Genomic DNA, 15,588 nt, shown 5'->3' on the forward strand with positions numbered 1-15,588 from the left:
ACGAGACATTTTGCTTCTAATCAAGGTGTTTGCTTGATTGGTCTCAAGCCCAAAATTAAGCCAAGACAAGATGGGGAGGACCTAGACCAAGACCAGGTCGTCCGAGACCATTGCGTGGGGAGACCAAAACCACAAAAAATCGGCATTGAGACCAAGAACAGTCTTGACGACTAAAACACTGCCCTCATACTCTGCAGGAAAATACTGAAAATTTGCGCGCCTTGAGTGTCACTGAGTGACAGGCATGAGCGGTTTATACTAGAAGCTACTTTTGTTATTATAATGGACTGGTATAAAAAATTAGTAAGAAACGTTACAAAACTGAAAGTATAAAATCAGTGTGAATAGTGTTGACTTGACTTACCGACAATCCGACTGCCTATAAGAACTAGAGATGGTGCTGGGTATCCACATGGGTACGTATGCACTGCAAGATGCTTGCTACTCACTAAACTTTTACTCTTCCTATCAAAAGATATTCTGTATTTTTTCTGAAGAAAAAAAACACAAAAAAAACAAGTTAATCTGTAGTATCTATGCTGGTTATTACTCAAAATAATTGTTAGCATAAAACTTTACTTAGTAACAAACCATGAAGAGCTGTTGTAGTTTTCGAGAAAGGAGTAATTTTTCACTAAAACATTTGAATTTGATTTTAAGACCTCAGAATTAGATTTTGAGGTCTCGAAATCAAGTATCTAAAAAAGCACACAACTTCGTGTGACAAGGGTTTTTTTCTTCTATTTCTATCTGCTACAACCAAAGATTTGCATCAGAACTTTGCTAAAACAAGAACACAAGTTAAAATCTCAGATTTTTTTTCGATTAATAATTAATAAAAATTTAAAATTATTTTATAAATGGACTTTCAAAAAAAATAACTCAATAATTTTTATTGCATTATGTTAGTAACCCAAATTTGTGCTTGTTTGTGCCGTACATGCAAATACTAGGCAGTTATCTGTATTGCAGCAGAGTTAGCTGTGTATAAGTGCTGCCACTTTGTTATGTGCATTGTGCATTGATATTACCATGATCTGATATTACGAGCTTTGGATATTAAGGCTAGACCAGCAGACCTCGTAACAACGAGAGTTGACAGTACATACTTGTATACTTTCAATTCAGACCAAAGCATGTGCCAGGCGCCTTGATCTATAACACCTAGGATTTGTGCCCAATATAAGGACCTATTATTCCAGTATGCGCTAATCAACCAATCAGATGCTTGAACTGGAGGGTGGTATAAAAAGCTATAACCTACTCCCAGTGTTTATATTGCACTCTGCGTATTGTGAGTGTCAATGAGTCACGCTCCGTATACGGACAGTGCGAAAGTTACATTTTCAACTGTGTGTGTGTGCATGCTGTTCGTCGCAAAATAACATTCTGAAAATTAAATATTTGCGCGTTGCAATGTGAGACTTGAAAATAAAAGTAAGATAAATAAATATAAGATGCGCGCTTGTGGAATACGGAAAAATATAGCGCGTGTGTCTCCGTACAACGTTGGATACAGGACACACAAGCGCTATCGGCTTCATTGGATATGGGCATGATGGGACGCAGAAGCACTATACTTTTCCATATTCCACTGGCGCTTGTGTGATAACTTATAATAACCTGAGGTAAAGTGTGTACCTGTTCATTGTTGCCTTTGATGACGCTAATTATTGTTGCTTCCTTCCATGTGTTACTCTTCTGTTGGGCGAGTACTTTGGTTCCTGGACCCAGCTTTTCCAAACTATAGTATGAAAAAAGAAAGTTGTTCTGTAACAAACATGAGACACAATATTGATGTCGTGCAGGTTTTGACTCTCCAGACACGTAACATTACTAAAGGGAATCAAAGAGTAGCGGCGAGGTCTTAAAGACACTGGACACTGTTGGTAATTTCTCAACAAAATTATTAGCATTAAACCTTACTTGGTAACGAGTAACGGGGAGCTGTTGATAGTATAAAACATTGTGAGAAACAGCTTCATCCGAAGAAGCATACATGTAGAAAGAAGACATTTTCCACAAACTTGATTTTGAGACCTCATCAGAATTATATTTCTTGTGAAGTCCCGAAATCAAGCATCTGAAAGCACACAACTTCGTGTGACAAGGGTGTTTTTCCTGCCATTATTGTTTTGCAACTTTGATGACCTATTGAGTTCAAATTTTCACAGGTTTGTAATTTTTTTATGCATTAAAATGTTGAGATACACCAAGTGAGAAGACTGGTCTTTGACAATTACCAGTAGTGTCTAGTGTCTTTAAGCCTGGTTCATAGCCTTATTTTTGCTGTGACTCTTTCACAGGACTTGAGCATATTTCAACTGATATGACGTATTTGTTGCGAATTTGTGCCATCAAAATTTGTATTGCATTAGAATTCATATTGTAGGGTGTCATGGCCGAGTGGTTAAAGAGCATCGATTTCAAGTTCTCGTGGTTAAGTCATCAAAGTCAAGGCATCATACCCTGGGAGTTTGTGAGTCTTTGTCGGCAAGGTTTCAATGACATCATCCTCGTCATCTTCCATTGGAGGTAGATCTTCACCATCACAAAGATCAATCACATCCAGTTCATCACATACTGCAGTCTCTTTAGAAGCTACAGGAGTTACTGATTTCTCTGGATTCACTACTGGTGAAGGTTTGGTGGATGACTTGATGAGATCAACTGCTCCTGTAAAACAACAACAACATAATAATAATAATAATAAGACATTTGTAAAGCGCCTAATGCGAAAAGCCTCTTAGCGCTTATAGAGACCAATACTAAATTTAAGGAGAGAAAGATACAAATTACAAATAAGGAGATCACAAAAAAAACCGCTTAAAGCAAATGAGTTTTCAACAGAGACTTAAAACATTGTAAAGAATTAGCTTGGCGAATATGCACAAGACGAGTTATTCTAAAGAAACAGTGCGGCATAAGAAAAAAAACCTGTGGCCGTAAAAAATGGAAGAAGCTCTAGTAGTTGATAGCAAGGACTGTTGAGATGCTCGTAAAGTCCGAGTAGGGGAATAATGGTGAACAAGTGCAGATAAATGAGTAGGAGATTGACATGTTTGAGCCTCAAAGGGATGCTGCAGTGAATTCAAATAAAACAGTTAATTTTGCTGTCATTTATTTCTTATATGTATTGAACATCAATAAAATGTGTTTGTTTTTGTTTATTCCCAACATATATATCTGACGTAATAAGCAAATAAGTCATGCCCCCCCCTGTTGTGAATTGTTACCGCCCCCTACCATCGACGTCACGTCGGGAATTCAAACATATCGTCAGCAAAAGGAGTCTGGTCCCTAACTACACGCGCCTAGGTACCAGGCCACACAGTGCACATGTCTCTATGCACACAGCCAGGGGGCCCGACGGCTCAGGTTACCGACATGACGTCACGTTTATGCAAATGAAGGCTCCCTTTTAGGGGCGGGGTGGGTTCCCCTTATCTCTTGAAAACCATTTTTAAAATACTCGCGCATTTGAAAAAATAAAAAATAAAAATATTTCAGGTTTAAAAAGTCATGTTTGATCGTTTAAATGAATAAAAAAAACACTGCAGCCACCCTTTAAAGGGCCTATGTACTTTTTGTAGGACAAAAAACACAATGTCCACAGATTCACACTAAACTTACACAGTTTGAAGATAATGATAGTTGAAAGCTTCCCTGAAAATATTACTTGCTGAGGTGCTGAGAAATGAGTAAAACAATGTCATGAAAATAATTTTCGTCTCACTGATCATGAGACGGAAATTATTTGAGCATGTTAAAACGTATTTTCATGACATTGTTTTTACTCATTTTTCAAAAACTACAGCACCACAGCATCTAATATTTTCAGGTACGCTTTCTACTATCATCATCTTTAAACGGTGTAAGTTTGTTGTAAATCTGTGGACATCGTCTTTTGTATTACAAAAAGTACCCAATTCCTTTATAAGTTAACAACGGGCAAGTACTTTGAGGAATACAAACCGGCTCTTCTAAGAGCCAACACTCAAAGAGACTTACACATGGTTGTATAGTTTATAGCTTCTTCCTATTTCTCCACACCATGCAAAGCTTCAAACAATACTTGATAATTTCTACTTGAATGTTTTTGACTGGCCTTACCTTTGAGTATTTGTGGTTCATTTAAAGTCAACTTAACCATAGGCTGACTTATATTACTTGAAGTAGGCTTGAAGGTAGGAGGCTGACTTATATTACTTGAAGTAGGCTTGGAGGTAGGAGGCTGACTTATAATACTTGAAGTAGGCTTGGAGGCAGGTACACATGTCTCCTTATAACGACTTCTTGTAGTTACTGATGCTCTGACTGAATCGTTACCAGCAGTGCTTGACGCAGTGTCCGTCGACACCTTACTGGACATTCTAGTCTTCCTGGTTGATGCAGTATCACTGACAACTTTACCAGAAGTGTTGGTAGACTTAGGAGCGTTACTAGTGGTGGGAGACTCACTAGCAATCTTTCTAGAAGACTCGCTCATATTCTTGGCAAGACCTCTGGTGGTGATGCCGGAAGCAGTGAGAGTTGGTACTGGATCATTAGTACTATTACTCAAAGTAGACTCATTTGATACATTAGCTCTAGTTTTAGACTTTCTTGTTGCCTTACTCAGTGTATCTGTACTGCTGTTCAATGGCAATTCACTCAACGTATTGGTTGGAGTTACAGTAGTGCCTGCAGATGAAGACTGACTGGAAGTTTTCGCTAGAGGCTCAGTAAGGTCAGATGTACTAGACAAAGTCTCAGGTGATACGTCACAGGTAGAACTAGTACTTAGTGCAGCATTGTCGGACAGTTTAAGTTGAGATTTAGGACTTCCTGCTGAAGCAGACTCACTTAGTGCCTGAGCGTTGGTTTGAGTACAGTGAGCTGCAGTAATGGATGCCTGAGCGTTGGTTTGAGTACAGTCAGCTGCAGTAGTAGATGGTTCACAATGCGGTGTGGAATCATTGCCAAGTGATTCATTCTTCCTATCAGTGTCTGGTTGAGAATCAACCTCCATATGAAGTTCAATCTGATGGGATGGACTAACATTAGCTGTGGTTGATTCAGAGGTAATGTTTGGTAGTGTAGTATCCATTGAGTTATCTTGATGGTCAGGAAGTGGTGATTGCGACATGGATTCATCACTGTACACAAAAACAAAATCTTCCTTTGGCTCAACATTATCCTGTGAGGCTTCAAACTCGCTGTCAATTAAACAAACACAATTCAAGGTCAATATGTCATGTACATTCCAAAACTCTACGCAAATAATGCAACAATTCAAGCCCAGTGAGTTGAAACCAACAGTTCTTTTCAGAACCACCCCAACTCATTAGACATAGTCACCACATGGTGTTACCGCAAACCTTTCTATTTAATTCAAGCCCAAGAACAGGGTGTCATGGCAAAAATCAAGTCATCGGAATGTGGGTTCGGGTCCCAGTCATAGCACTTGCGTCCTTGAGCAAGATACTTTAATTGCTTCTCTTCACCCTGGGGTATGGGTACCTGCGAGGGTAGAGGTTGATATTGTGTATGACAAATCCTTTAGCGCCACAGTAGCTCAGGGATGTACATGTATATTCCCCAGGGAGCTGAGAAAGATTACATGAATGTTATTGGTCGAGTGACCAGGGCACTAATGTAAAGCGCATTGATCATGTTGATACGATTATTGCAGTATTCACTGTATTAGAATTAGTTATAATATTAATTATTTTGTCATTTTTATTTTTAACACCACAACTAACAACAAACAAAATTCTAACATACTCAATTTCCTGTTGGAGCTCATTAAACTCGGTCTGGACATTCGCCAAAGACGATTTAATGTCAGCATAAAAACCTGAAACAAGACCAACAAATTTTTGGGTTATCCAGATTGTTGAAGCTAATTGCAAATCACTATTGAACTTGTGTCTACTATAAGTACACACATTACACAATTGTTGCACGCAGTGACGGGATCCATGGTGTTTTGTACACCAAAGGGGGAAAATGGCACCTAAGGGTGTACAAAACCCATGGACCTCGTCACAGCAAGCAACAATTGTTTTGTTATATATACAATGTGACCTGTGACATCACATGTTTACAAAAGAGCCTGGACTTCCTGCAGGCAAGATTTGCACTCAGCTGAAGAAAACAAAAAATTATATTTTATTGAGATTACACTGTATAATTCTTATCAACTTCTGATATGATGAAAGGGGGCACATCTCAAAACTTGTCCAGTTTTGACTTTCAGAACAAATTATGACACAATATTTCAACTTTCCCGTAGGACCAGTGTAGTATCTTGCCTGCCAGAATACCCAAAGAATACACAAGTTCACACTAATTGTAATCAAAGTTCACATGGTCTATACCTTGGTAACATTATTATTCCTCTTCTCGAAATTATATTGTCATCTTCAAACCTTATTACGATGGAGTATGCATAGTTGAATAAGCAGACAAACAGTTGTTTAAATAAAAAAAAATCTTCACTGTTCCCTCATCCTGGGGCTGTTTTCAACAAAGCACTGGAAGTGGACCAACGATTGGAAGATCAAGGTAATGTACACCAGTTATGTACACCGGTTAACAAAACTCTAATATCCACTTAACCCTTTGGTGCACAGATTAATTTTTGAGAAAGCAAAAAAAAAACAGATTCAACTGTGTTTTTATCTACATGTTCAATAGCACCCCCTGTTGAACATCACACCAAACCAAAGCTCAACACTCGCTCTAAACAATTGAATGAGAGCGATATATTTGGGGGTTGTAGTTTTTAAGTTATGACTGTTGATAAAAGTCCAATTTGACATGTTTTTGGGTGGTCGCTAGCGACCGCCATGTGCATAGCCTTGCTCAAGGCAGTCGCATTATTCGCTCCGAAAAGACGCAGCTGTAAACCCACCCGCCGTATACCCTGTGCATGGTGTGTGCGATCACACCGAATGACCCACCCGTATACACACTGTCACATCGCACGAATACTGTTCACACAAGTCATCGCACTCGTACACCACTAACCGCATGCGGAGGCCGTCAGGCCGACAGCCTTGTCGGGTCTGTATCTTCCCGTTTTAATGTGTTGTATTGAAAAAATTCCAATAGTGGACGAAATTGGGGGGGCTCTAGGATATGCTAGTATGCAGCTCATGAATATGTATATCGTTCGTCAGACCTATCAGACAACACAGGATGTGAGGCAAATGAATTATTCATTTTGACGTCCAACCACACACGCCTATCATGCTCGCTGAGCGTCCGTGGTGGTGGTGTGTGATGATGTAGACATGTCTTATCTTTCGCGGGCATTATGGTAATGAGCTGACCGTGGGAACTCTTCGCTTATTATAGTAATGAGGTCAGTGGCTTCAACACAGATCCTACAAGGCTGTCGGCCTGACGGCCTCCGCATGCGGATAGTGTACGGGGGCATCGTGTCGTGCGATGTTACGCACAGTGAATACGGGTGGGTTTTACGCACAGTGAATACGGGTGGTTTTTTTTATACAGCGGCGGTCTTTTTTCGGAGTGAATAATTCGACTGCCTTGAGCAAGGCTACCATGTGCACAGAGATTTCACAGGCCTGAAGTATGTTGTCTGGTTTAAGAACATGGTCAGAAAAGCTTTCTTCATAATCAGGAACCCCCCCCCCCCAAAAAAAAAAAACCCAGAAAAAAACAAAAAAAAAACAAACAAACCCGCTTTACATAAACGGTTTGCCTTTGCAATCTCCACATCTTACTTGTTGGTTGCCCATTACTATCAACAGGATGAAGCTCTGTGTCCAGGTCAATTAGTCCTTGCTCCACACTATCAAATATCTCACCAATCTTACTGTGGCCATCTGCAATCAGTATCAACAGTCAATTACATCACAAACAAAATATCAAGAAAATATTGTTAAATATTCAAATAAAATATAGGATTTAACTGCCTCTGGCTACCGAGCAATCTCGGTAGTCTAGTTGGTAAGACACTGCTCTAGAATTGCAAAGGTTGTGGGTTCGAATCCCACTTGAGTAATATTTCTCTAGGACATAGGATGATTTTTTCAAAGAACTTGGGAAAGTACTACATATGGTGCCAACTCACATCAGTGTTTATGGGTAAAACAACAAATTAAAGTTCTCAACTTGTAAACCAACAATCTCAATTCCAATCATCAGATGTGTTGCACAATATCAGAATGTAGTAATACAAGTACTGTAAAATGGTACCAAAAAAATGTGCATTTTCCATAGAAATAGAACCTGAAGAATGCCGAGTGCGACATAGTGCGTGCGAGTTTGTTGGAGGCCATTTTTAAAGACAAAGACATTTTTAAGGTACTTTTAAGACTCAAGGTCAACATTTGAACATTTGTTTCTTTTCAAAATATTACACGATGAGGTATAATGAAAAGTACAAGACCACCGGACTTGGCTGGATCTAAGTTTACTGGTCCAACACTGAAACCACTGGCCTTGGGCCTGTGGTCCAGAGTACAATTAGAGCCCTGCAATCCCTCAGTACCATAGAGCTAGATATATTGACTAGAGCGCTAACTTGCTCTGCGTTTGAAGCCTCCCTGGGCGCAGACATGTTTGATGTGTAACGTGACTACGAAACGATTTTAATTCACATTGGTACGTTTTTGCTTTACATTCGGTGTGTGCGCTTACGTACGCGACTGCCCATTCGTGTCTGTCCACGCTACGAAAACTGTAAGTTCGACTTGATTGATGTACTTAAAAAAGTATTTGCGCATTTTAAACATGACGCACATGACGCTCGCAGTTTGTACGCTCATCAGCAGATTGTGCGTTCACATTTGCTGCATTTTTTGTTTCAATACATAGAAAAGAACAAACGCACTATCATGCAAATAGCTGTACAACTGCTGTACAAAATATCAAGCTTTTCTATTGGTTTGTACATAAACATGGATGCGCTCACACGGCTTCAAAACCTTAGTGCGTGTATAACGGGGTGTTAGTGCTCAAGTCAATATATAGCTCTATGCTCAGTACTTACTGTTTATTTCATCAATTTGTTCTTGAGCTTGCTGAAGCTGCTTGTCTACCTCAAGTTTTGCCCAAACATCAGCTATAATGGAATCAATCTGAGCAGGTAGCTCATTCCAATGCAGTGCGTCACTCATTGTGCCTATGGAACCAAGCAAAACATAAATGTGTAGTTAATTTACGATGTTCTATCTTCAAACCGTTCAGCTTTCAAACCCCTAGTTGCCACCTGTCAGACTCAGAGTGGTTTATACTAAAAGTTCCACATTTTATAAATATTTTATAACCTACGACAGGAGACTTTATTCTCAGCATGATTCAGAACGTGAGTAAACAGCAGAGCTTCTGTTACACAGTCTCATTGTAAACGGAAATATCAAAGTTGGGGGTCGAAAACAGCAAGCTCGCCTAGCAAGCTCGCCACCAACAAAGTTGCCCCCTGCAAAGTCGCCCCCCTAACCGGCTCGCCCCGAGTTGTTACAAAGTCGCCCCCTGACAATGTCGCCCCCAAACAATGTCGCCCCCTAGCAAAGTCGCCCCCTGACAATGTCGCCCCCTAGCAAAGTCGCCCCCAGAAAATAGTTAAGGGTTAGGGTTAGGGTTAGGGTTAGGGTTAGGGTTAGGGTAGGGTTAGGGTTAGGGTTAGGGTTAGGGTTAGGGTTAGGGGTTAGACCTTCCACAAGCGGATTTAAAAAAAAAAAAAATTCATACAAAATTTTTTCTGAAAATGTTTTAACTATATTTGTTTACCATAATTATTGTAGCCTTAATTATTTTCCGAACAACATCTGGGGGCGACTTTGCTAGGGGGCGACATTGGCTGGGGGCGACATTGTCAGGGGGCGACTTTGCTAGGGGGCGACATTGTTTGGGGGCGACATTGCCAGGGGGCGACTTTGTTTCAACCCGGGGCGAGCCGGGTAGGGGGTGACTTTGCAGGGGGCGAGCTTGTCAGGTGGCGAGATGACCAGCATTCGTATATATGCCCCTTCGGCTGGCTTCGCCGGCAGGGCATAAAAATGCAATTTTCTGCTCGGTACTCACTGTTGTTTTTCTGCCACATCGCCCGTACTTTTACTTCTCAATATGCTCAACACTTCATTTTTTTGGTCACCAAGCGCTGAACCGGGGGTAACAGCATATTGGATTGACAAACTGCCGAGAGCCGGAGCAGCCGAGTCGGACTAAACCTTTTTGTGAAAGCTCAATACAAGGCAGTGCGGCAGTGTGTGGGCGCTGTCCACTTACAATACCCGCCAATCACGCATATAGCTTGCACGCGTTTAGTCTAACTCGGCCGCGGCTCGGCAGTTCGTCAATCCAAATATGCGGGTACCCGCGTTTCAGCGCTTGGTGACAAAAATTTAGAAGTAAAAAAAACGGGCGATGCGGCAGAAAAACAACAGCAGAAAATTGCATTTTCTTAAAGATTTTTTTAATTTCAATCATCAAAAAACCACTGCAAGCATTATGAATGTTTATCGAGTGCTGGGGAAAGTTTGGGTTGTGTATTTTAGTGTAGTATAAACAAACTTCAGTTATATGGGTAAGGCTAACAGTTAAAAACTTTCATCATGAATCTATCAACGCCGATTTTAAAAACGTATAGCGTTAAGGAGGCCCAAAAGGAATAATTTTCCGTATGGCGCCACCACTTTTTCACTCATTTCTATTAAAAGGGATATATCAATAGGTAAATTTGATACTATATGAGCAAGTTCGAGTGCGCAGATTGGGGTCCTACTAAAAGCCGACAACCAGCCGACAACCAGTCCAGAGCGCCGCCAACACGCCGCCAACAAGTTTAAAATACCTCCAAAATGGCCAATAAACCATATATATATTATGAAGCTTGCCTCTTGGCCAAGGAGAGATTATCACATGACCCATCCCTCCCTGATCGTACTGGTCTTTCACCTGACCAAATTCATGATTTGCTTTACACATGCGTTTCCTCCAGTTGTTTTCAATTCCAGGGCAAGTACTACGAGCAGACAGCTGGGACCTCCATGGGATCCCCTATATCCCCGGTTCTAGCTGACATATTCATGGAAGAGTTCGAGTCCTCATCACTCCTCACCGCTGACCTTCGACCCAGCCTGTGGCTCCGCTACGTTGACGACACCTTTGTCGTGAGGCCCAATGGTCAGGACTCTCTCCATGAATTTCTGCAGTACCTCAACCAACAACACTCCAGTATCAAGTTCACCATGGAGCAAGAACATTCCGGAAAGTTACCCTTTCTGGATGTTCTCATTACAAGAAACCAAGACGGCACCCTACATCACAGCATTTACCGGAAACCCACCCACACCGACCGCTACCTGCATCAGCGGTCTTTCCATCATCCAGCCATCAAGTCGTCAGTCAACCGTGCGCTGGTTCGACGGGCTTATACCATTTGTGATTCGGATAGCCTCCAGCATGAGTTGCAGCACATCACCACTTCTCTACAGCGGAATGGATACAACGCCAAGCAAGTCAAGACTAGCAAGCCCGTCCCCCCCGACCAAAGGGTCTCCTATACCCAAGGTCAAACACACACACCCACAGTTAGTTTACCATACCTAGGTCCCCCCTCTCATCGCCTCCAATGCATCTTCAAGGAAGTAGGTATCAAGGTGTATCACTCCGCCCCGAAGAAACTCCATGGCTCTCTCCAATCGCACAAGGACAAGAAGGACCCCTCCGCCCGTGCCGGAGTCTATCGCATTCCATGCGAATGTGGTAAGGTTTATGTCGGGGAAACCGGGCGTAACCTTCCCACTAGACTTAAGGAACACCGAGCACACGGAAGGAGGGGGGACTTCAATAAATCCGCCATCGTCATGCATTCCCACATCGCTGACCACCGAGTGAACTGGGATGCTGCTGAAATCATCGCTCCCATCCAGGCGTGGCACCCTAGACGCATTAGAGAGGCCATCGAGATCCACAAGCATGACACCGTACCCCAAGACATCGGCTTCCACATCAGCGACATCTGGCTCCCCCTTCTCCCGACCAATGGATCTTCTATATCCACGGTCACCCCCTAGGCCCCAACTATTAGACTGCTTTGGGTCATCTATACCCTCAGTCACCTAGGCCCCACACCCTCACTGTCCCCTGTGCTTAATCCTACTGACACGGTTCAGTGAACACACACCCCCACACAACCCCCAAGGTTCCACAACAGGTTTCACCACGCATCATCGAGTTCACTTCCCGCCTACATTTCCCGCCTTCGTGCATCACCGCTGATCCACCGCCTAGTACTTAAGCAGCATGCAGCATCAGAGTCCAGCATTCTCCAGAAGACGTTCAGAGCATACTGATCGAAATGTCGAGTTAACCCAACGGTTCTTTTCAGAACCACCCCAACTCATTTAGAGATTGTTATTACATGGTGTTACCGCAAACTCTTCTATAAGGCATTTAAAAATTGTTGGCGGCGTGTTGGCGGCGCTCTGGTCTTGTTGTCGGCGTTGTCGGCTTGTTGTCGGCTTTTAGAAGGACCGCGCACATTTAGTCCACCAGTGGTCGACCACAGACTAGCAACGTACATGCGCAGTGATGTAATCACCCGAACGACTCGTTGGTAGTCTAGTCAACCTTCCAACTGTTCACTAAAGTGTCACTGGTTCCCTTCTGCGCTTAACACTTGTTAGAATGCAACATGCTGTTGGGAACAGTGAAGAAACCATGATCTCGAGGCTGGTTCCAAATGGTCGACCACAGTAGTCAACCAATGGTTGACCAGCCTGGGTTCGAGTCAAAAATAATGGTCAAACCTTTAGTTAACCATTGTGCACACTCGAACTTGCTCTATATTATTTCACATCGAATGAAAAAGTGGTGCGCGCCATCCATACGGAAACTTTCGCCCAAAATATTAGACCCCTAGTTTCTAGAAGTAGTTAACACCCTACGTTATACGTAGCTAGTAGTTAGCAAAGAATTAGGATAGAAAATAGTACGAAAATATTATAAGATTAACAGTACCGTACGATACGAATTGGCACGCCATCCATAGAATGTTTTAATTTTATTAAGAATAAGATAAGAGTAAGCCTTCTTAAATAAGTTCACAAAGAACCTTGCATCTATAGATAAACCAAAAGATTAATAAAAACATAAAAACACGACACATATTAAAATACAAATTTAGCAGTTGCTTTTATAAATACATACCGACTGACACTCCGACACGAGCGTTTTTGTTTTGCTCTTGCCTATTTTTTTTATCACATTATTATTGGACGCGCATGGACAAATTTCAACTGAAGGTGGCGCATTGGATATGATGTTTTGCGCCCTCAATTGGCCAAATTGTGCACAACTGAAACAAGATGGATGCCCGCATGACCTGTAACTCTTGGTGGACACTTATTCTCAAACGTTTGGGGTTCATTGGTACACACTAATAAGTATCCGAAGGAAATATTGACCATGTCCCGTGTTATTGCTAAACTTCACCTAGTCCCAACTTAAACGTTTGGGGGCCCATCGATTTCCGTGTACACAATACAGCGTGTAGTCAACAGGCACGCTGACTGCAAGAACAGACCCCTTCACATAACCCAACCTCATAATATTTAACCCTCGACGGAATTTCTTCAAATTTTTAGAATGTATTAATGACGAATGTAGCTTAATAAATAGTCTGTTTTCAGCTTTTTCCTATGTATAGTTGTCAACTTAATCAAAGTTAAAGTCATCTCAAACGTTTGGGGCTCATCGACTTCCAAGTACCCGCCTATACAGCGTATTGTAACTGTAACATTCGTGCCAATCAGCCAGTAGACTTGATGACAAGTCGTTAGGCGCTGCCTATTTGTCTGCCTTTCATGCAACATAGCAATGTTACACATATCAGCCAGTAGAGGGCGCCAGCACGGCTCCGCGGTGCAAGAACAGATCCCCACTCTTATACCCTTCACAAAACCCGTCCTCATAGTATTTAAACCTCGGTAGAATTTCTTCAACTGTTCATAATCTATTAATGAAGAATGTAGCTTAATAAATAATATTTTTTCATATTTTTCCTATGTATAGTTGTCAACTTATTCAAAGTTAAAGTCATCTCAAACGTTTGGGGCTCATCGATTTCAAAGTACCGCCAATACAGCGTATAGTCAACACGCACGCTGACTGCATGAAAAGACCCCACTATTATACCCTTCACAGAACCCGTCCTCAGAGTATTTAAACCCGGTAGATTTTCTTCAAAGTTTTAGAATCTATTAATGAAGAATGTAGCTTAATAAATATTATTTTTTCATATTTTTCCTATGTATAGTTGTCAACTTATTCAAAGTTAAAGTCATCTCAAACGTTTGGGGCTCATCGGTTTCCTAGTTCCGCCAATACAGCGTATAGTCAACACGCACGCTAACTGCATGAAAAGACCCCACTAATATACCCTTCACAGAACCCGTCCCCAAAGTATTTAAACCCCGGTAGAATTTCTTCAAAGTTTTAGAATCTATTAATGAAGAATGTAGCTTAATAAATATTATTTTTTCATATTTTTCCTATGTATGGTTGTCAACTTATTCAAAGTTAAAGTCATCTCAAACGTTTGGGGCTCATCGATTTCCCAGTACCGCCTATACAGCGTATAGTCAACAGGCACGCTGACTGCAAGAACAGATCCCCACTATTATACCCTTCACAGAACCCGTCCTCAGAGTATTTAAACCCGGTAGAATTTCTTCAAAGTTTTAGGATCTGTTAATGAAGAATGTAGCTTAATAGATATTATTTTTTCATATTTTTCCTATGTATAATTGTCAACTTATTCAAAGTTAAAGTCATCTCAAACGTTTGGGGCTCATCGGTTTCCCAGTACCGCCAATACAGCGTATAGTCAACAGGCACGCTGACTGCATGAAAAGACCCCACTAATATACCCTTCACAGAATCCGTCCTCAGAGTATTTAAACCCGGTAGAATTTCTTCAAAGTTTTAGAATCTATTAATGAACAATGTAGCTTAATAAATATTATTTTTTCATATTTTTCCTATGTATAGTTGTCAACTTATTCAAAGTTAAAGTCATCTCAAACGTTTGGGGCTCATCGATTTCAAAGTACCGCCTATACAGCGTATAGTCAACACGCACGCTGACTGCATGAAAAGACCCCGCTATTATACCCTTCACAGAACCCGTCCCCAAAGTATTTAAATCCCGGTAGAATTTCTTCAAAGTTTTAGAATCTATTTATGAAGAATGTAGCTTAATAAATATTATTTTTTCATATTTTTCCTATGTATAGTTGTCAACTTATTCAAAGTTAAAGTCATCTCAAACGTTTGGGGCTCATCGGTTTCAAAGTACCGCCAATACAGCGTATAGTCAACACGCACGCTGACTGCATGAAAAGACCCCGCTATTATACCCTTCACAGAACCCGTCCTCAGAGTATTTAAACCCCGGTAGAATTTCTTCAAAGTTTTAGAATCTATTAATGAACAATGTAGCTTAATAAATATTATTTTTTCATATTTTTCCTATGTATGGTTGTCAACTTATTCAAAGTTAAAGTCATCTCAAACGTTTGGGGCTCATCGATTTCAAAGTACCGCCAATACAGCGTATAGTCAACA

At 41.2% G+C, this 15,588-nt stretch overlaps 2 protein-coding genes across 2 annotated transcripts in view; one reads left to right on the forward strand and one right to left on the reverse strand.

The window, feature by feature from the left end:
• LOC139953975 (histone-lysine N-methyltransferase SETDB1-like) overlaps positions 1 to 13,216 on the reverse strand; it is a 66,330-nt gene extending 53,114 nt beyond the window's left edge. The window contains exons 1-8 of the mRNA XM_071953593.1: positions 13,171 to 13,216; positions 9,008 to 9,139; positions 7,737 to 7,838; positions 5,767 to 5,839; positions 4,114 to 5,198; positions 2,469 to 2,676; positions 1,642 to 1,744; positions 365 to 491 (exon numbers count right to left, since the gene is read on the reverse strand). Of these exons, the coding sequence (XP_071809694.1) occupies positions 365 to 491; positions 1,642 to 1,744; positions 2,469 to 2,676; positions 4,114 to 5,198; positions 5,767 to 5,839; positions 7,737 to 7,838; positions 9,008 to 9,134 (1,825 nt within the window). The 5' untranslated portion in view covers positions 9,135 to 9,139; positions 13,171 to 13,216. The remainder of the gene's footprint in view (positions 1 to 364; positions 492 to 1,641; positions 1,745 to 2,468; positions 2,677 to 4,113; positions 5,199 to 5,766; positions 5,840 to 7,736; positions 7,839 to 9,007; positions 9,140 to 13,170) is intronic.
• Positions 10,895 to 12,674, forward strand: LOC139954067 (uncharacterized). Its single transcript, XM_071953728.1, has 2 exons — positions 10,895 to 11,606; positions 12,648 to 12,674. Exons 1-2 carry the CDS (start codon positions 11,007 to 11,009, stop codon positions 12,672 to 12,674), a joined length of 627 nt encoding a protein of 208 aa, XP_071809829.1. The 5' UTR covers positions 10,895 to 11,006.
• Positions 13,217 to 15,588: the final 2,372 nt, after the last annotated feature.

Source organism: Asterias amurensis, chromosome 22 (genome assembly GCF_032118995.1).
Source record: "Asterias amurensis chromosome 22, ASM3211899v1".
Classification (NCBI taxonomy): Eukaryota; Metazoa; Echinodermata; class Asteroidea; order Forcipulatida; family Asteriidae; genus Asterias; species Asterias amurensis.